This window comes from Chanodichthys erythropterus, chromosome 7 (assembly GCF_024489055.1).
Source record: "Chanodichthys erythropterus isolate Z2021 chromosome 7, ASM2448905v1, whole genome shotgun sequence".
Classification (NCBI taxonomy): domain Eukaryota; kingdom Metazoa; phylum Chordata; class Actinopteri; order Cypriniformes; family Xenocyprididae; genus Chanodichthys; species Chanodichthys erythropterus.
In genome coordinates, this window is record NC_090227.1 from 8,590,016 (window position 1) to 8,611,408 (window position 21,393).

Sequence of the window (21,393 nt, forward strand, 5' to 3'; positions counted from 1 at the left end):
CTATTTACGGCAAAAATGTAACTGGTGCTGTGTTCGTTCCGTAAGTAGAATAGGGAAGGCGTAGGATAGGGGTGTCCAAACTATGGCCCGCGTGCCAGCTGCGGCCCGGGGATGAATTTTAAGCGGCCTGCAGCTTGTCTATTAAAATACATTATAAAATATATTATATGTGGCCCGCCATGCATAATTTACAAATCGTGAAGTTTCACAATGTCAACACAAGGCAGCAGTACTAGATTTTAGGCAAGGGAAACATTAACGGACCAAAAGCGAAAAAAAAACAGCGCTACTTGTGCGCACTGCGCGACTCACAAACTCAAAAATGTTTACTTGCTGAGTGTCTCGATCACACGACCAATAAACAGCCAGCGAGAAGTGTTCAAGTTCGGAGTAGAGGTCTCAGGTACAAGCTGCAAATCTCTCTGTGATTTAATTCAGTTTAAAGCCAGTTGAAACAGTGCTGACATAATCAACAACACAAACGTGCAAATCAGGAGAATCACTGAGCCGAAGCCGATCCAGTTAGAATATTTTTCAACCAACAATTCACCAACATTTATCATGGATTTACTGCGGTAACACTAACTGTAACCATGGTATATTGTCAGAAATGTAGGTTAATATTTTATTTAATTTTTAAAGGTGCTAAAGAGGATATTTTCGTCGACTGAGAAACCAAAGACTGTTAGTGAGTTTTTGAAATGAGCGCATGCGTAAGAACACCCACTCCTTTCGAGGGAACGCCTCCCAAATCTCGTATTGGAACAGTAATGGAACCCGAGTGTTTACCACCGGCATTCGCTGTGTCGTGTTAGTGGATTCATTATGTCGGACTCACCGCCGGTAACTCATAATCTGCAGTTGTTACTCCTGTCTCCGGACAAAAACATTGCATGCGGCGCTTGTGGAGTGTGGAAAGTTACTGGAGCGTGCAGCCGTGCACGTCTCTCACAAGGAACGTCATGGCAGTGATTGACAAGGGCCAATCGCGTAAACGATGATCGCGTAAACGATTGGCTGATGTTTTTAAAGCCCTACCTCGTGCACAGATGATGTATATTAATATTATTCCTTTCAGTGCACCTAATAAATAGTCTTATCAGTTAGTAAAGACAGTTTCAAGTAATATTGCAAAACTGTATAAAACAAAACATCCTATGCAGCACCTTTAATGTAGACTTGTATCAAATGCCAATAAGGCCACATTACAGACTATTTTTATTATAAACTTGCAGTTTTGTGCATTCGTATTTATATTAAATGTGTTTACAGACTAAATACCTTAAAGCAATTCTAGATATAGAAACAATATTTTTACTTTTTACCATTTAGTGAAGTGCCATGTGTTGTTTTACCTGCGGTGATCTAATTAGAGTACTTTTAATTTTAATAAGAATAGAGTTCTAACTCAGTAATAATATTAAAAGTTCACCCTTTAAAAACAAGGTTAAGTTTTATAGATATTGTTTGTGTATTAAATTTGCATCTTTTTCATATCTCAAACTACTCTACTGTCAGTTCAAGCTTTAGTCAAATCTGTTGTTTTCAAGAAACAAAACATGTAGGCCTAATTAATAAATAAAACACATAATATAATAAAACATAAATTATAAATTATGAATATAAAAAGGAACTGGCCCCCAGATGTGTCCACGACATCGAATCTGGCCCCCTTTTAAAAAAGTTTGGACACTCCTGGCACAGGGCATACAGCGTAAACTTTTTGGAGAATACGGAAACGCGTTTTTTTGGCGGAGACACTTAGAAGGCGAACATTTGTTTATATAAAGCATATACATTTATATTTTTTTCAAAAATGACCGATCGTTACACTAGTTAAGTCCCTTGTTCCCCGTCTGGTATCTTTTAAAGCCCTTTGAAGCTGCACTGAAACTGTAATTTTGACCTTCATCTGTTTGGAGGCCATTGAAGTCCACTATAAGGAGAATAATCCTGGAATGCTTTCATCAAAAATCTTAATTTCTTTTCGACTGAAGAAAGAAGGCATGGACATCTTGGATGACATGGGGGTGAGTAAATTATCAGGAAAAGTTTATATGAAAGTGGACTAATCCTTTAAGCAAAGATTGCAACACTTCCCCAAAAACATTTCCTCAGATTTTATGTAATGGACCTTAAAAAAAGTTTACTGGAAACTTATGGTGAACAGAGTGACATTGATCAATTAGTCTACAAATTTCTAAGACCCAGCTGTGACTAACACTCTGATTTATAGTCATGCACAATTTTTAATTTTTAATCATCCACATATCTGCTAAAAAATGGCATGTCTTCAAAAAGTAAATATGGTAGGAAACTCCCACCCAACAACCACAAATCTAATCTCTGCTCTGGCAAGCCATCTAAGTCAGGGCGGTCAGTTAGCAGACATAATTCTGTAAAGGAGATGTTTCGTCTGGCTCAGGGGGGACATTTAGGCTTGCAGAAGACCTGCCCACCTGTTTCTACATACAGCGGGTGGTGTTAATGAAGGATTAGTGTAATACATAACTTTCCATAATAAGACGGCTGGGGAAATGTTACTGGCCTTAGACGGTTAAAAGGAAATACTGACAATCTTTCATTTACTTTGAAAGACACATGTAATAAGTAATTTAATCTTTGCCAGGTGCTTTGGCAAAAGGCATCTTCATATTTTTAGAGGAATTTCTACCTCAAATGAGTATGGAGGGAGTGTTTGGTAAGCCAGTTTGACATCAGAATCATTATTTTTGCAAGTCCATTTTGCCAAAGAAATTACATTAGGGGTCCCATGTGATACAGTATCTTATATGGCAGTAAATTAATTGCATATATATATATATATATTATATATCCTGCTAAAAAAGGAAGTGGGAGTGCTGATGGGTTTTGCTTGAGATGAGGAAAAAAAAGAAGAAAAAATAATTAAATATTTAAAATAAAAAAATATTATATATATATATATATATATATATATATATATATATATATATATATATATATATATATATATATATATATATATATAATATTATTACACTTTTTTAAGAAAATCAAACATGGTTTGTTTTATTTCCATATCACTGAATCTATCACTAACCGTTTACAGGATTTTTATAATTGTGTTTATAATGTGTTTGAAGCAGACTTACAAGCCTTTCACACAGAATGTGTTCAAGAATTTTCATTAATCATCAACATTAAAGGGTTAGTTCACCCATTCTGTCATTAATTACTCAGTCTCATGTCGTTCCACACCAGTAAGACCTTCATTCATCTTCAGAGCACAAATTAAGATATTTTTGACAAAATACGATGGCTCAGTGAGACCTGCATTAGCAGCAAGTTAATTTACAATTTAAATTTAAATTTTTAAATTTTTAAAGTCTTTAAAATGTTTTAGCTGAAATATTTGTAGTAAATATTGTTGTTTAAATGGTTAGTTCACCCAAAAATGAAAATTCTGTCATTAAGTACTCACCCTCATGTCGTGCCACACCTGTAAGACCTTCGTTCATCTTTGGAACACAAATTAAGATATTTTTGATAAAATCCTATGGCTCAGTGAGGCCTGCATTGAAAGTAAGTTAATTTATACTTTCAAATGCCCAGAAAGGTACTAAAGACATATTTAAAACAGTTCATGTGACTACAATGGTTCAACCTTAATGTTATGAAGTGACGAGAATACTTTTTGTGTGCCAATAAAACAAAATAACTTTATTCAACAATATCTAGTGATGTGTGATTTCAAAACACTGCTTCATGAAGCTTCGAAGCTTTACTAATCTTTTGTTTAGAATCAGCGGTTCGGAGTCACGTGGACCTTTGAAATTTCGAAACACTTATGACGTAACGAAGCCTTTTTGAAATCATGTGACTTTGGTGCTTCGAACCACTGATTTGAAACAAACGATTTGTAAAGCTTCGAAGCTTCAATGAAGCAGTGTTTTGAAATCACCCATCACTTGATATTGTTGAATAAAGTCATTATTTTGTCTTTTTTGGTGCACAAAAAGTATTCTTGTCGCTTCATAACATTAAGGTTGAACCACTGTCGTCACATGAACTGTTTTAAATATAACTTTAGTACCTTTCTGGGCATTTGAAAGTATAAATTAACTTACTTTCAATGCAGGCCTCACTGAGCCATAGGATTTTACCAAAAATATCTTAATTTGTGTTCCAAAGATGAACGAAGGTCTTACAGGTGTGGCACGACATGAGGGTGAGTACTTAATGACAGAATTTTCATTTTTGGGTGAACTAACCATTTAAACAACAATATTTACGACAAATATTTCAGCTAAAACATTTTAAAGACTTTATAAAAAAGAAACTGTTTGGAAAGTGTAACCATGATTTTGAAACACTACATTTGTTAGCAGCATATGACTGATATAACACAATTCACCCTTCGTGAGAGTTAGTAGACAAATGTTGGTGGACTTTAACTTGAAAAATTGTGTGTATTGACATCTTTCTGTAGTTAAAACAACATACCTTCTGATGTCCATTCATGTTTATTTCATGCTATAGCTTGTAGGAAGAGATGATTGGTTCACATGCCGCTTAAACTGAGGCGCTACAGTGATCTGTCACGAGTCACGGCACATTAAAGAGTGCCAAAAACATATTTACTGCTTGAATTTCTTTAAAAAAATGACAAAATTTGTTTTATACCAAAAGTAACCTGCTCTGTCTCGTATGTCGGTGCATTGTCAGTGTCGTCTTTGCGCCGTAATGTTTTTTTCACTGTGTGAGAACATGATGTGTGGCATAAAAGCGCCATGGCTTGTTGGACGTAGCAACAGTAACTAAGGGGGACGGGTTTTAAGAGTCAATTGCTTATCAAGTTTGTGTAGGCTAAGTTATATTCAGTGTTAACAATCAACCAAGGAGATTTCGACTGAGAAAGAATACCAGGAAAAGTTGTGGAATTAACTATCAAAGTATTAACTACCCATAAAGACATGGAGTAAAATGATGTTGCTCCACCTTGAAAAGCTGTCCATCCTCAAAAGGACGATATAGACTTCACAGGTTTTTACTGAATAAATTTTGCCTGCACAGCTTCCATTTTTAATACATTAATTACATTTTATCTAGCCTGAAATATTCCTTTAAATCAGATGGACTCAAAGCATTAACACATTTTGTTCAGTACAACAAATAATAAAGTGCATTCCATGTACAATAAATGACGCTTTCAAGGGAATGATAGATATCCAGGTGTTCATTTTAATATTTCCTTCCTGCTCAGCCCACTTCTTGGGTTGTAGGTGTGAATTTGTCATGCAGTATACTGCACCATTTAAAATCTAGTTTTGAGGACCTCATTGTCTGAGCTTTGCCATCAATTATGGTGTAGGTGCTGCTAGAATTTCACAATCAGCACTTTTCATTCCAAGGTGGCAGACTGACGCATTAGCCAAGGCTGACCTTCCGCTGTGTTCCCTTTAGACAACGAGACCAGTCATTCACATTTGTACTGTCCCGTCACCCTGCTCTGAGTTCACATTCAGATACGCCTCTGTAATTTTTCCACGAGGCAACAAGTAATATACATCCTCAGCAGGGAACAACATTACTGTGGGAAATGGGACACTGTGGGGTATGATCTTCATCGGTGTAAGTCCACGCAGATATGCTGAACAGAGAACGTGTTAAGATAATTGTGACTGCAAATGGCTCACATTCTGAAAAGACTTGTTGGCATGCTCATGCTGTTGTAAACAGCTGACATAAGCAGAAAAATCCATTCGTTGTAGCTTGGCATTTTGAGTTGCAGACATATTAATGTCAGTTTCCCAAAGGTTACATGTCATGGGACCCTTCTGTTTCCATAATGTCCTGTACATTAAATATATCAATCCTGAACCAGCCCCAGAAGTTTGGAAGGCACCAAATTATTTGCAGTTGGGTGTGGAGTCTTTTCCATGACCCAAACCCCAGCCTTTTTGACAAGCATGGGGTAGATTTATGATCCTTAATAATAATATAGTTATCGCAAACAAAGCTTGTGGACACCTTATTTTTACCTAGTACAAATGGAATAACAGATAAGTTATATTTGAATATGCAGTAAAGCACATTATTCTGTAATAAAATAAGACAAAATTAGGGGCTGGGAGTATGAACAGGGGTTAGGACTGAGTGTTAAAGGGTTAATTCACCTAAAAATTAAAATTCTGTCATTATTTATTCACCCTCATGTCGTTCCACACCAGTAAGATCCTTCGTTCATCTTCGGAACACAAATTCAGATATTTTGAGGCCTGCATTGGCAGCAACACAATTAACACTTTCAATTCTCAGAAAGCTACTAAATTACGTATTTAAAACAGTTCATGTTATGAAGCGACGAGAATACTTTTTGTGTGCCGAAAAAACAAATAACGACTTTATTAATCAATATCTAGTGATGGGTGATTTCAAAACACTGCTTCATGAAGCTTTTGAAGCGTAACAAATCTTTTGTTTCGAATCAGTGGTTCGGAGCATATATCAAACTGCCAAAGTCACGTGAACCATTGAAATGTTGCTCCGAACTAGATATTGTTGAATAAAGCCGTTATTTGTTTTTTTTGGTGCACAAAAATTATTCTCGTCGCTTCATAACATTAAGGTTGGACCACTGTAGTCACATTAACTATTTTAAATACATCTTTAGTAGCTTTCTGGGCATTGAAAGTGTTAATTGTCTTGCTGGTAATGGAGGCCTCACTGAGCCATTGGATTTTATGAAAAATATCTTAATTTGTGTTCCAAAGATGAATGAAGGTCTTATGGGTGTGGAACGACATGTGGGGGAATAATTAATGACAGAATTTTCTTTTTTTGGTGAACTGACCCTTTAAGATCCAAGTTAGATGAAGAAAAAGGGGTCACGGACAGTTATTTATAACAGATGTGAATTCAAATGAAAATTCTGTCATTAATTACTCACCCTCATGTCGTTCCAAACCCGTAAGACTTTCAGAACACAAGTGATCTTTTTGATGACAGAATGCTGTCAGTCTTTGCAACTGAAATTTTGACGCTTCAAAGGAGCGTAAAACTAATCCATATGAATCGAGCGGTTTAGACCACATTTTCTGAAAAGAATCAGTCGCTTGTTATGATGAATATGATTTTATTTAGGCTTTTATTCGCACGTAAACATTGATCAGCGAACATTAGCAGAAGGTCAACCTAACCTGAATAACGCACAAGAACAAATCTCTTCCGGAAGCTCAAACGTGCTGTGTAACCAGTGAGGTTCCTTCTCGTGTGTTACGCAGCACGTTTGAGCTATCATAAGAGGTTTGTTCTTGTGCATTATTCGGGTTTTATTCTGTCATTTTGGGATGAACTAACCCTTTAAGGGTCAAGGTTAAAGTTAGGGATTGGATATCTTAAAAAAAATCATAAACAAATTATAATAAATAAATAAAAAGCTAGGGATTGGATTCAGGATTTAGGGGGAACATTGTGTTAGATTAGTGTTAGGGTTTTAAGGATAAATTATAGTAAGGAATATGGTGTTACATGTGTGTTACAGTAGAAAATGTACATTCATTACAAAAATTCCCATGATTTTACAGGCCACTTTTTCTTAAATCTTCTGGTATTTCCAGGTTTCCTTATTTCCCTCAACTTGTACCTCTTTCCCAACATCCTCCCCCAAACTCTCTTTCTCTCTCTCTCTCTGCCTGAGTTGCAGGAGCAGTACAACCATTCGACTTCCCATATACCTCCAACGAAGAATTTCTCACTGGAGCTAACTCTCGCTCTCCCCCAACTCTCTCTCTCGCTCTCTCTGAGCGCAATGTTTATATAGACCACAGAGCTCTTCTATCAGACTCAGTTGCCTTTCAGCTGCAATTCACCAAACAAGCAGGAGTCCAGCCAACCGACTGCTCAGCATCTAACAATAAGGACCAAAAGAGAGAAAAAGAGACATTATACACAAACACTGTGTTTTGTTCTCATTCTCACATGGCCAGCATGTCCATCTGGACATTTCTCCAGGCCATGTGTCTGGTGGCTTCATTGTCCATGGCAGTACCTGAGAATTATGACGATGAAATCGAGGTGGGCTATGGACCCAATTATTTAAACGAGATACCTGAGGAGGACCAGATGGAAGGTGAGTAACTGACATAAAAAAATATTCCACTGTGATCAGTACTATCAGCTGTAAGTTAAGGAGATATGCAAGTGCTGACAGGATAAATAAACAGGATTAAATGAGTTCCAATATTAGAGTGCGTGTTGACGTCAAAAAGGAGTTATATTAGCAAGGAAAAAGAAACTCACTGGGATCATGTGTTTAGACATTTTTGAATGTGGGAATATTTGTGGTAGTTTAACAGAATGTGTTATGACATATAAATAAAAGTTGTGTTTGTGGAAGAGGTTATACTACGATTGTGTGTTGATTGATGGTTGTCTTTGGAGGATACTATCTGTCTCTAGCGACAGCAAACGACGGAGGAACGTAGAAAGAGAGAGAGAAGCTGATAATTAGAAAAAGAATCTGATTTATAAACCAGATTAATCCATGAAAAAAAATGTATTTTTGATAGTCATATACATATAGCTTTACATATATTAAGTTCAAAGCTGATCACTCTCTTAAGTTTGTGGATTCCATTGTGAAAATTTGCACATAAGGAAACCAAAGTTACAAATAAAGCTATGTTTTGAAGATAATGAATGCGTTAGTGCCTTCACAATAATTTTTAATCATGTGAAGAAAAATGACAATTTCATGTGAAGATTGCTCTTCGCTTGGCTCATCCCAGTTATGTAGAACGGGGAAAAGATATTTTTTCGTTGAGTTTCAATTAATCGTTTCTCTATATAAGTTTTGGCACTTTTTTGGTTTTGAGTTTTGATTTTGAGAACTAAGTAGCTAAGTCAAATCTGACTGCCTTCGTTGCAATATTTCATTATTAAAATGTACATTCTCTGAGTTAGCTAGGACAATGTCACTTTTCGCTGCTAACCCTTCAAACTCAACAAATGTTGTCCCCTTGAGTACACATTTCATGTAAGATCACTTTTTTGTGTTCCTTTCTTTCCCTTGATTTCTCTCAGAGACCCCCACACCTTCCGCTATACCCTGCAAAAGTCCTGCTTTTACTAAATGGGATAAGCTCTTCACAATGCTGGAAAATTCCCAAATGAAAGAGAACATGCTCCTGCAGTATACCGATGATATCATCAAGGTTGAGCTGCAGAGTCTGAGAGGAGAGATGTTACAGTTTGTGGCCCAGTACGGCGGCTCTTGTGCATCTGCCGTTGAGAGCTCAGTTCGACGGGCTGGGATTCAAACAGAGACGCGATTGCAGAATGTGCTGGACCGTGTGCGAGAGGTCTCAGCTGATCAGTACGCGCGACATGATACAGCCCTGCAGCAGCTGCTGGCTGCCAGTGTAAACCAGGCTGCACGGCTGGAGCAACTGGAGAACGGCTGCTTGATGTCGGGGGGAGGAGGTATGACTTCCCAAGCCAAGAGACATCTCATGCAAGAAGTGACTGAGACAGAGAATGGAGGTAGGCTGGAAAAGACTCTGGCAACTATCTCCAGTGAGCTGCAAACCATCCGGGAACAGCTGACCCTCTACACCATGTCAACATTTGCAAACAGGCTTCCATCAGGTGAGACAATCTATGTTGTAACAAGCAGACACAGTCCATTTTCCACTTTATTGAGAGGCAAGTATACCAAACAATGGGTAGGAAGAGGCAAAATGGGATCAAGAAATGTCTCCAAACCAGATTCAAACGTGTATCATTTAAATTATGCCTCAAAGGGCTTAACTATGAGAAATAAATGCTACTCCATGGCTCCGATTACAGACCACATTGTGTAAGGGAAGGGTAAAACACACTTGTAGAATTATGTCACAGGTTTTGAACAACAAAACATCATGGACCAATTCCAACACCCTTTGCAAGTATGTTGCTTCATGTGAGTTAATCTTTTAAGCTCAATCTGGATAGGACTAAAACAGACCGCCAAGGTGACAATTCTGCTTTGGTGCCGTAAATTTTGAGCTGTAAATCTGTGATTTATCCAAACCATATGCTACCATCAAACCACTAGCCAACTTAGCTGACTAACACAAACACAACTCAACTCACACGACCCCTGAGCAGATGACCATTACCACAAGGTAGGAGGTTGATATCCCCTCGAAATCTGATAAATGTTAACCCCTACGACTTTCCCCAAGCTCCTACTGAGTTGGGAAACAAGCTTTGTCCGCATCAAGAGGGCTTTCACCTTGTCAGTAAGCCGGATACAGTTTCTAGTCAACTTAAGCTAAAAAAGATTTAATCTGCGAATGCCCATGCCTTGCGCATTAAATAGCTTTGTAGAGGTAGAGTAAATGGAAGACAGAGGGGGGTATAATTATTAACAGCTATGCAGGGCGACCACACCAAAGTGTCCAAGGGGGAAAACAGAACCAGATGAGACTGTTTAGAGAATGACTTAGCCTCCTTCCATCCTCCCTAAGCAGGAAACCCAAGACAAATGTAATGAAAATATTGTAAGCTACGGTAGGAAAGGAGAGCCGTGGCCTGTCATAGCAAAGCAATCACCCAAAGCAGAGATAATGTACCAATTCCATTACCAAAGACCTTCAATCCCTTAACCGACTGTTTTACAAGCCTTCTAGTCGAAGATCCTCTTAATGGTTATGCCAGCTAATTGTGCACAAAACTGTCCATCCGTATAAAACATGCTTACGCAAGCTGAACTTACAAAACGCAACTGCACAAAGAAGATCCTAGTTGGGTTCTACCAGACCGATCCTCATCACATTCAGTATAATGATTAAATGTTAACAGCACAAAGAAAAAGGAATGATCTCTGTCGCTCTTTTGAAAGGCTCAGCGGGAGCAGAAACTGGACACGATCCACAATGACTAAATGTTTACAATGAAAATCATTACTCTGAGAACCCCTATTACAATAAAAAGGATGCACTGGAGATTACATCACAATGCTGACCTTTTAATTTAAAAAAAAAAAAAAGTTAATACTTTGTGATGAACCCTCCTTAAAAGATTTTTACAGTGTGAAGGTTATCCATAGAAATCTCTACAATGCACTCATACACACCTAGTGATGGGTGGAGTGGTGCAATGGTCCTCTCTCTGAAATATAGGAGAACAGACATCACTACAGATTAATTCTGCTCCTTCCAACAGGGGATTAACGAATTTTGTTAACACTAATCATTCTTCCTCTCTAGGCTGTGACACTGGGCTGCTCTTCCCCACACGTTCATCTCTAGCTCACGTTGAAGTCTCACCCAAGAGACCCTTCCAGTCCAATGCCGTCACTATTTGCCTGTGGGTGAAACCCACTCAGGTGCTCAACAAGACCGTCCTCTTCTCTTACAGCACAACTGGCAACGCCTACGAGCTCCAGCTGGTGTTGAATGGACAGAGTGTCTTTTTTACAGTCAATGGTGAAGCTCATTTGGTGGAAGCTTCAGGAGCAGTACAAGAGGGTCAGTGGGTGCACATTTGTGCAGTCTGGAGCTCCCACCAGGGCCTGGCCTCTCTGTGGGTGAATGGTCAACAATCTGCAAGCTCTCCTGGAGTGGCTGAGGGTCATGAGCTACGTAGCAAAGGAAGCATACTACTGGGGCAAGAGTATGGACGTTACTTCAAGTATCTTAGTAATCCAGACACATTTGATGCGGAGCAGGCCTTCACAGGGAAGATGACTGGAGTGAACATGTGGGACCATGTTTTGGATTCGAAGGAGATATCTCAGCAGGCACGGCTGGATGGAAGTGGTTGTGGTATCCGTGGTAATGTGGTGGCATGGGGCGTGTCTAACATTGAGCCAAAAGGGGGTGTCAAGTTAATATACTAATTTCTTTACTGTCCCATCAGCTGAGCTCCTACAAGCACATATTAAGAACCTGCTTCGCTACACCTGCACACAACAGTAATTTTCCTTTTCTCAGAAAATGCTCCTTCATAGGGAAATTGTAGGATTAACTGGCTGTAGTCAAGCAAGTAAAAATAGGTAAACTGCTGCCATTGAAGGGACATCGTTATCACATATGATTATATATTTTTACAAAAATGTTCTGTTTTAAAAGAATATTTTCAATAATTCAAAATGGAAGGAATTTAAAAAAAAATACATTATGTATCGCCAAACTATTTATCTTGATTGGTAATGTTTACATTCAGATTTGACTTAATTTTGAATCTTTTTTTTTAATGTAATTCTTCAGTCCATTGTTTAAAACTATAGGCTCTCTGTTACATATGGCTATTTCGAAATATTTTGTTATATGATTTCTGCTAATGAATAACTTTTTTGTCTTAGGTTTGTCATTTTAACATTTAAAGGTGGTTGCTATGTTTTGATGATGAAACTGTGGAAAATGTTTACAAATTGTAACTTTATTATTGTTTCCGCTGATGTGATTAAATGTATTATAATGTAAATTGATTTTTGTTAAGAGGCTAAGATGAATGTATAATGTACATATTTTTTTTTTTTTTTCTGAGGGTCTGGAGAAACAAATCATAATAAAAATTTAAAACTAAAAAAAAATAAAACATTGTCATTCAGGAACAGTTGAATGAAAATCTGATCAAGAGGTTTATGAAAGTGCCTTGGTTAATAGAACATATCCAGCTAACATGGAACATTCTCAGAACTACTGTAAGAATGCACCGATAGTTTTTTTTAGTTTTTTTTTGTCCGATACTGATACCGGTTTTAACAAACTATTGGCCTATTCTGATACTTGTCACTTGCTCTCTTATTTGAACTTTTGTTATTAAAATAGATTAGTTTTTTGATCATGCTAGTTTATTGCTGCATCATCAAATAATTTCAGGCCGACATAAATACATAAATAAAACAGAACAAAAAATGCATATGAAAGGTACAGAAATAAAGTAATCAAATGTAAAATATATTTGTAGTGAGTGATTTTTTTTATCTTTTGTTGTTTGATTAACATTAAAACTCACAGACAGCATGGCAGCAGGAATATTAGGCTGCTGTCACTTTAAGAGCTACACATATCCAATATACTGGTTTACATTCATTTAAGACATGACTGACTATGTTTATAAGGATACTCGTAGAGACGGGCATTTTTATATCATTTTGTGTGAATTAGAAGTGAAAGAGTACTTAATGGCAACTTTAGCAAAACGTTCTTAGAACATATTTTTGTTAGCTGGGTAAGAGTTAAGTGTCATACTGTACATATAATATGATTCAATTATGTTTTATCATACCATATCCAATTTGCTAAATCGTTCTTTAATTACAATTGTGCAGTGTGTCCAAAATGACATGTACTTGTAATTAATGTGTACTTGTGATAGCCGTACCATAGGTTGGCAAGACCAGTTGTTCCATTCATGATTTTAGGTTACAGAAGATGCTCATGAGCACCCCCTTTGTACCCACTATGAAATTGGGACTCGGATAAGAACCACAACAGTTTAAAGGTATATTCACATTTACTATTGTTAGGCAAATTTTTCTGGGCGAAATCCAGACATTTCAATAGGAATTCATGCCATCTGAAATTTCAAGTAAAGGAAGAATATGTAATGGATTTAAGTTGGTCACGCAGATTGACCTGCGTTGACCAACAGTTTCGCTTGAAAGGGACATCTGTTTGAGCTGCGCTCGCATATTGTTGAAATTTTGGTAATGTGCCCACACCTTAACACAGCATTTGAAACAGTGAATCTCCGGTATCAGTTTCAATATCTCTTGTGTGGTTTGCCTCACTTTTTATATGCAAAAGAGTTACAGAATCTAAACAAAGGGACCTATTCGTTAATGCCAACATTAAACAACATTCAAAACCCATTTTACTTCCACACTGAGAGAAACATTATATAAAAAAAAAAACAAAAAAAAAAAACAAAAAACACAACAACCTTTACCACACTGGCCAAAAAGACAAGTTATTTCAGATGTAGTTAAAGTAAATACATTATGATTACGAAGACAAATTTTTTGTTCTTTGGAATAACATGCACAGTGATAATGATGATGATCATATACATTACTGTAAGTGTATTAAGAGTATTTAAGTAATCAGTTAATTGAAAACATGACAAAACAGCATGGGCCACATGTCTGGTATTTTATATTTATAACATGCAACATAACCACAGATATAGATGACACTGGGCAAGGGTCAGTCTAAAAGAAGAACAAATCATTGGCTTAGCAAAAACACTCAGGCCTCAGACTGATTAGTGGATCCAGATGGTGGTAGGGAGAATGCATTCTTGAAAGGATATTACTAATAATGAGCATTGCTAGAGGGAGTTTGGGAACCATTCAAAACCTTTAATGTTTCAAAGATGCTCTTTTCCACCTCTAGCTTTCCTGCTCCTGTAGTGAGTGTACACACCAGGGGAGCCATGTCTCTAACACACTCCAGACCACTGCAAACACTCACATCATACCTCCGACATGACTTTAACATGAGACCCCTGTGTCGACGCAGCTACATACTACGGAAACACAAGATTTCATGGTGAGACATTTACACAGCTCAGCAAAATGTTTTAAAGAGACCAAATGATTGTACAAGCAGTTGACTGTCATACTGACAAGACCAGCATGCTACAACTAGCCTGCTACACTAGCTTAAAGGTTTAGTTCACCCAAAAATGAAATTTCTGTCATTAAGTACTCACCCTCATGTCGCCCCAAACCCGTAAGACCTTTGTTTGTCTTCGGAACACAAATTAAGATATTTTTGACGAAATCTGAGGGTGTCTGATCCACACATAGGCAGCAACAACACTGCACCTTTGAGGTCCAGAAAGGTACTAAAACATTGTTAAAACTGTCGACGTGACTGCAGTGGTTCAGACGAATTTGTTGAATAAAGTCGTTATTTTTTTTTTTATCGCTTCATAATATTAAAGGGTTAGTTCACCCAAAAATGAAAATTATGTCATTGATGACTCACCTTCATTTTACGTGTTTGGAATGACATGAGGGTGAGTCATTAATGACATAATTTTCATTTTTGGGTGAACTAACCCTTTAAGGTTGAACCGTTGTAGTTGCCTATTTTAATGATATCTTTAGAACCTTTCTGGACCTCAAAAGGTGCCTATGTGTGGATAAGATGCCCTCAGATTTCATCAAAAATATCTTAAATTGTGTTCTGTAGACAAACAAATGTCTTACAGGTTTGGGATGACATGAGGGAAATTTCATTTTTGGCTGAACTAACCCTTTAACTAGCAACATTACCTTAGTCAGTTAGGACGAGCTAAGTATTGCTTGTGAACCACATGACTACACAAGTACACCAGTACTGACAAGTAATTACCAGCCTTGACCAGTGTGAAAATGCATGATGGTAAGTACCAAGTCATTGCTGAAGTCAAGCTGGTCATGGTGTTCTTTACTTACCATTCTAAATGTTTGGATGCATCCAAAATCGCATACTTCCCTACTATGCAGTAGGTGAAAAAAGTATGTGACAAAAAAAGTATGTCAGAATTCACAGTACTCATAAAAGTAGGCAAAAAGTACCAGGATGACCTACATATGATGGACGCTTTACTATCCCATGAGGTGACGGTAGAGGATTTGTGAATGGCAGTGATGCAACACAACTGACGCTGGTAGTTCACGTGGTAAGGGCAACATGGTGACTCCAGTACATCCAAATTACATTGATATTACACAAATTCATACTATATAGAACATAATTTTGGTGGTCGTGAAGAAGCCCTAATTACTTATTCAAAATAAGTACCTACTCAAGAGAGTATGCGATTTTGGACGCAGCCTTTGATTTCCATAAAGCCTGGCTTGAGCACTAAAAAGGACCATGAAATTGTAATCTAATCACAGTACCAATGAAGTAGTTGTTTTTATGAATCACTGCTCCACCCTTCCATTTGTTCAGCATTTAGAACCTCTCTATGGTTCCCCACAAAACCTTACCTCACCCCACTTCCTGTTTCATGGACTGTGAAGAGGTCGCATGTTATTAGTTCTCTGTGAACCCAAGGGAATCAGGACCGGGGTGGTGTTAATGAGAGAAGGGGAAAGGAGACTGATTAGGAGACAGACCCCAATGGGAGGCTTAAGGAAGGACGTTGTTGAGCTATTAAGTTCTAATAATCCTGTTAGCTGGGCCTCTGTAGTTGCTCTGCTATAATACATGGCACAGGCAGAAACCACAAAACTTAATATGCTTATACTGGAAATGAAGACCCATAACTGACTATTACTGTAAGTTAAACCAAGTATCAAAATGAGTCATGTCAACTACGGCAAAGAAATGTAGGCCACTAATTCCTCGAGAGCTGGAGATCCTGGTGCTGTCCTTTTGTCCTGTGCTGTGTCATGTAGCTTTTAAGAAAGGGTGAGTTTGGTAAGTGCTCTGTTTTCTGTCTCTAGTGCAGATTGGATTCAACCCAGAGGTTCTGCTAACTCGTGTATCAGCTTTCTCTTCCCACTCAGCCCTCTAGAGTGCTGGGGTGGTACAAGATGTAATCAACGGAGGCCTGAGAGTTTACACGATGCATGGGGCATACGGAAACCTAAACATATCAATGCAAGAGGCCTCACTGCAGTGGTCAGCCAATTGTTGACTGCACCTCAGGCTCAAAAACCTGGGCAACTGTTGAGTGGAAGTTGTCATGACAGTTTCACAATTGAGAGTTATGTAACCAGTTCTTGGACAGACATGATGGTCAAGCAGCAAGCCCAGTTTTAAGACAATACATTTCATTTAGATCTCAAACCCCGATCAACAGCTGAATAATACAAATTAAAGCCCAAGAGGGTCGTTCTTCAGCCAAGGCAATGTTTTGTGTTGGCAAGAAGCAGAATGTTGAATGTAGAAGTAGAATGTAAAAAGTAAAATGAGGAACCTCTCCGTAAACAACTGTGGCATGACTGGATGGATATTTACTGGACGGATAATGTTTCGCTTGTTAAACAAATAAGTATCTGAGATCTTTGGTAACTGTTTTCATAATGTGGGGTGAAGAGACTGAACCATCCAAGGAAAAAGGCTGAAGGGGTTTGCTCTCTACTCTAATGTCTGGCAGGCTGTGCTGTTGTGATTTTTTCAATGCCATGCTCACAAAAAAATGATCCCAACAATTGATAGTTGTGTTTACAATGTACCAGGCTGATATTAGAGACGTCTGTGAAAGAAATAACTAATCATTAAGCCAATGTTTAAGAGGTCTAAATGGGCATTTTTTGGCCAGAAGAAGCTGACAAAGTAGCCTATACCAGAATTTAAGTTGTCAAAAGATTATTTATAACCTTCCCCCTGTGGAATAAACATGTCAGGTGACCCACTAGAATGCAAAACAAAAAAATGACACCCTCAAATGAAGTCTCTCAGGTAACCTTTTTTTAGAGGGCCTATCTCTTGTAGCTGCCATATAGTACAATTTCAATTATTCAACCACAGGAAATGTAAAAAGTAGATATGTTACAAAATATGAAGATATCCAGTTTATATCCTTATCCTAACATGATCAAGCTATACCAACAAAACATAACTTTTTTAATCTTTCAGTATTTATTCTGTGGCTCAGTTAGAAGGCATTTACAATACTGCTGTCCTTTGGCTGACCCAAAGTATATGACAATGAGTTGAGGTCAATGTAAATTTGACCACACTATTCCCTAATGTAGCCATGTTTGTTCTTGGCCTCTGATGGCCCTGGCCAAATATCTCCCAGACTGACCCTTCCTTAATGACAGAATTTCAACACAATAAGTAGACCCACACCAATCAGATCTTTATCTTTGATGGGCAACAATTTGTGTGAGTGTAGTGTTTGAACAGCTGAGATGAGAGTGTTTTGGCACAGACAACAGGTCAAATATACCATCCATTCCTCATTTGATGGACCATCTCTTTTAAAAAAAATGCAAATCTTAAATTCAAAAAGCTTTGAATAACATGCACTTAAATCATTTTAGAAGAACAATGAATGTAATAAAGTTTGCTTCATTGTGGGCGTCTCAAATGACCCATTTAACTGTGGTTTTGAGACCAGAAACCAGAACCACACACTGTGGGCCAGGAAGACCACAAGTCATCTACACTCCACCGATGCTGTGGGTGGCACATTAGTGCTGTTGAAACTAAATAGTCACTGGTCTGTGTGTGTGTGTGTGTGTGTGTGTGATTATTGTTTTTAAAAGGCACAAAGGGACTGCTTCGCTAATTACCACAAAGCCAATGAGGTGCAGGGCCTGGAAAGCACTGAATCATGGGGAATATGATGGTTTTATACCTTCCATGACTCACTATTTTTTTCTATTGCGTAATCGAACACAGCACACGGTGACGGTGACTTTGCCAAGTAGAACGTGTTCCTGGATCAACATCTGTTGTTGGTCCTGGAACAATATTCTTGTCAAACAAACACAGCCCTAACCCTAACAATGCACAAACCAGACGAGAAGCACAGCACTGCGTCACGTCTACGACAACTCACAGGTATTGCACAATGAATGCGCACGTTCTATTGTCAGTTTGTGGTCAACAATATTGAGTAAAAATATTATGTTTAGGGACATAATGAAATGTATGAATTATCTTCCTCCGCGCTGATTTCCACATTTTGTCTTTAAAGATTCTGAGGTTTGTGGCATATAATTCTGGGTATTTTCCAACTTCATTGGGTTTTAGTTGTTCTTTTATGTTTTCGCTATGCTACTCGATGCTATTGAAGTGTGTTGTGACCTGGTAACTCCAGTAGGTGGCAGCACACGATTGTGAATGTAATCATAACAGGCAAATGTCTACATTTATTAGGCCTACACATTTTTCCTATATACACTATATCGTCAAAAGTTTTAGGACGCCTGCCTTTAGTTGCACATGAACTTTAATGACATCCCATTCTTAATCGGTAGGGTTTAATATGGAGTTGGCCCACCCTTTGCAGCTATAACAGCCTCAACTCTTCTGGGAAGGCTTTCCACAAGGTTTAGGAGTGTGTTTATTTGGCCATTCTTCTAGAAGCTTATTTGTGAGGTCAGGCAGCGATGTTGGTGAGAAGGCCTGGCTCACACTCTCCGCTCTAATTCATCCCAGAGGTGTTCTATCGGGTTGAGGTCATGCCAGTCAAATTCCTCCACACCAAACTCGCTCATCCATGTCTTTATGGACCTTGCTTTGTGCACTGGTGCGCAGTCATGTTGAAACAGGTAGGGGCCATCCCCAAACTTTTCCCACAAAGTTGGGAGCACGAAATTGTCCAAAATGTCTTGGTATGCTGAAGCATTAAGAGTTCCTTTCACTGGAACTAAGGGGCCAAGCCCAACCCCTGAAAACAACCCCACACCATAATCCCCCTCCACCAAACTTTACACTTGGCACAATGCAGTCAGGCAAGTACAGTTCTCCTGGCAACTGCCAAACTCAGACTCGTCCATCGGATTGCCAGACAGAGAAGCGTGATTCATCACTCCAGAAAACACGTCTCCACTGCTTTGGAGGTCTGTAGACTCTGCAGAAAGTTGGTGACTTCTCATGCGCTGACCCCGCTCTGTGATTTTAGGTGGCCAACAACTTCGTGGCTGAGTTGCTGTTGTTCCCAATTGCTTCCACTTTGTTATGATACCACTAACAGTTGACCGTGGAATATTTAGCGGTGAGGAAATTTCATGAATGGACTTATTGCACAGGTGGTAACCTATCACGGTAACACACTTGAATTCACTGAGCTCCTGAGAGTTTGTATAATGTTTGTATAAGCCGTCTGCATGCCTAGATGCTTGATTTTATACACCTGTGGCCACAGAAGTGATTGGAACACCTGAATTCAATGATTTGGAGGGGTGTCCCAATACTTTTGGCTATTTAGTATATGTTTATACTTTATTTAATCTGTAAAAATAAATGTATCTTGCAGCACAGGGAGAAGTCAGTATGTTCATTTATGATGATTTGGGACAAATATAATAGAATCAATTTAATAGAAAACTATGTTAGTGGCATGGCAGAATTTTGAACAGTCCTAGCTGGGTGGTGTAGACAGAGGCTGACTGGAACCTCTGGTGTGCGTACACTCATAGAAGACAATGTCTTCCCATTTTAAAGACGTGGCGCAGCATGGCGCTACTCATCTGGGGGTGCGATCCCTTTGAGTCCTAGCTGGGTGCCGCGGACAGACACCAAGTGGCACCGCTGGTGTGCATATATTCATAGAAAACAATGTGGATGACGAGAAGCACATATTCGAGCACGACTGAGAGAAAATGCACCACAAAATGTACAATTAAACACAAACAAATGCTCCAAACGAGCCAGGTGTGAAAACGCCCTAACACGGCATATCTGGTTAGGACACAATGGGTGAGATATACTAACAGCTTGCGCCAGCGCAAACCCTCTTTTGGCGTTAAAAAATTACTGTCGGACATGCTGTGCAAAATTAGAACTGAAAAGGCGTGGACTGAGTTGTTTCTGCATCTGACCTTATTGCATATGCATTTGTAGGAGTTTCCCTTTCAGACGCAAAATTTATGGGAGGAGAGTATTTAAACGAATCAAGCGACGTGATTTTCTAATGTTTACACTAGTCAATTTACTGGTATTTGCGCCATTATTTAATGCCCAAAAACGCATGTCTTAACCCATTTTGCAACATGGCTGCAATTGTCCCTGCTAGGAGGAGCCATCGCAGAGAACAGAGAGTGCGTGGTAGAAGGGAGAAAATATTTTCCACCCATATTAATTTCTTTGGAATGTCAGAGGAAGACGTTATCCGAACATATCGTTTGCCAAGCCATGTTATTGTCAATTTGCTCAGCTCTGCTTATTTGTGACCCAACGCTAATTTGCACTGCTCTTGGTAGATTGCTTGGTCATTATGTAAATGATTTGATTGTGTCTGTGTTCTTTAATTTGTGCATCCGCAATGATCACACACAAAACTTGCCACTCCCATTAGCGCATTTAAGGTATTGCACTCTCAAGCTAATTTGAAACGTTTAGTAAATCTGGCCCAATGTGACTGTTAGGTTCCAGCGTACTCTGCCCCAAAATCTTTTAAGAATGTTGTTCCAGGACCAAAGGGGATGTTGATCCAGTATCATGTGGCACTTGGTGAAATCACCATGACCCAGAACACAAAGCCATCTATGATAAATACAAACCCATGCCGTGTTAGTGACCTGCAGTGAACCCTCCCTCTCCCAGGACGCCGTCAGACCCCTACCTGTCAACACGCTGCAGGTGATAGCCTCTGTGTGTTGGGCCAGGAGTTCAGCTTTAGCAATGGCAGCCAGGGACAAGTAACTGGACATGTTTCTGCTCAGCTCTTGGTTCCCTTGCTGTAAGAACCGCACCGCCACAGGAACCGCTAACACCATCACTGGAGTCCTGTTGTAATTCT

General features: G+C 38.7%; 2 protein-coding genes across 5 annotated transcripts in view; one reads left to right on the forward strand and one right to left on the reverse strand.

Annotated features, from left to right (window-relative positions):
* The window catches only part of veph1 (ventricular zone expressed PH domain-containing 1), a 153,139-nt gene that overhangs the window by 97,327 nt on the left and 34,419 nt on the right, over positions 1–21,393 (reverse strand). For all 4 annotated transcript variants that reach the window (XM_067388985.1, XM_067388987.1, XM_067388988.1 and 1 more), the window contains exon 4: positions 21,217–21,391. In XM_067388985.1, the coding sequence (XP_067245086.1) occupies positions 21,217–21,391 (175 nt within the window). The remainder of the gene's footprint in view (positions 1–21,216; positions 21,392–21,393) is intronic.
* Positions 7,762–12,893, forward strand: ptx3a (pentraxin 3, long a). The gene is made up of 3 exons (XM_067388984.1): positions 7,762–8,113; positions 9,067–9,630; positions 11,235–12,893. The coding sequence occupies exons 1-3, from the start codon at positions 7,963–7,965 to the stop codon at positions 11,864–11,866; spliced, it is 1,347 nt and encodes a 448-aa protein (XP_067245085.1). The 5' UTR covers positions 7,762–7,962; the 3' UTR covers positions 11,867–12,893.

Coding starts and splice junctions, on each gene's coding strand:
- ptx3a (XM_067388984.1), top strand. CDS start 7,963: ATGGCCAGCATGTCCATCTGGACATTTCTCCAGGCCATGTGTCTGGTG. Junction 8,114..9,066: donor TGAGGAGGACCAGATGGAAG/GTGAGTAACTGA, acceptor GATTTCTCTCAG/AGACCCCCACACCTTCCGCT. Junction 9,631..11,234: donor TGCAAACAGGCTTCCATCAG/GTGAGACAATCT, acceptor CTTCCTCTCTAG/GCTGTGACACTGGGCTGCTC.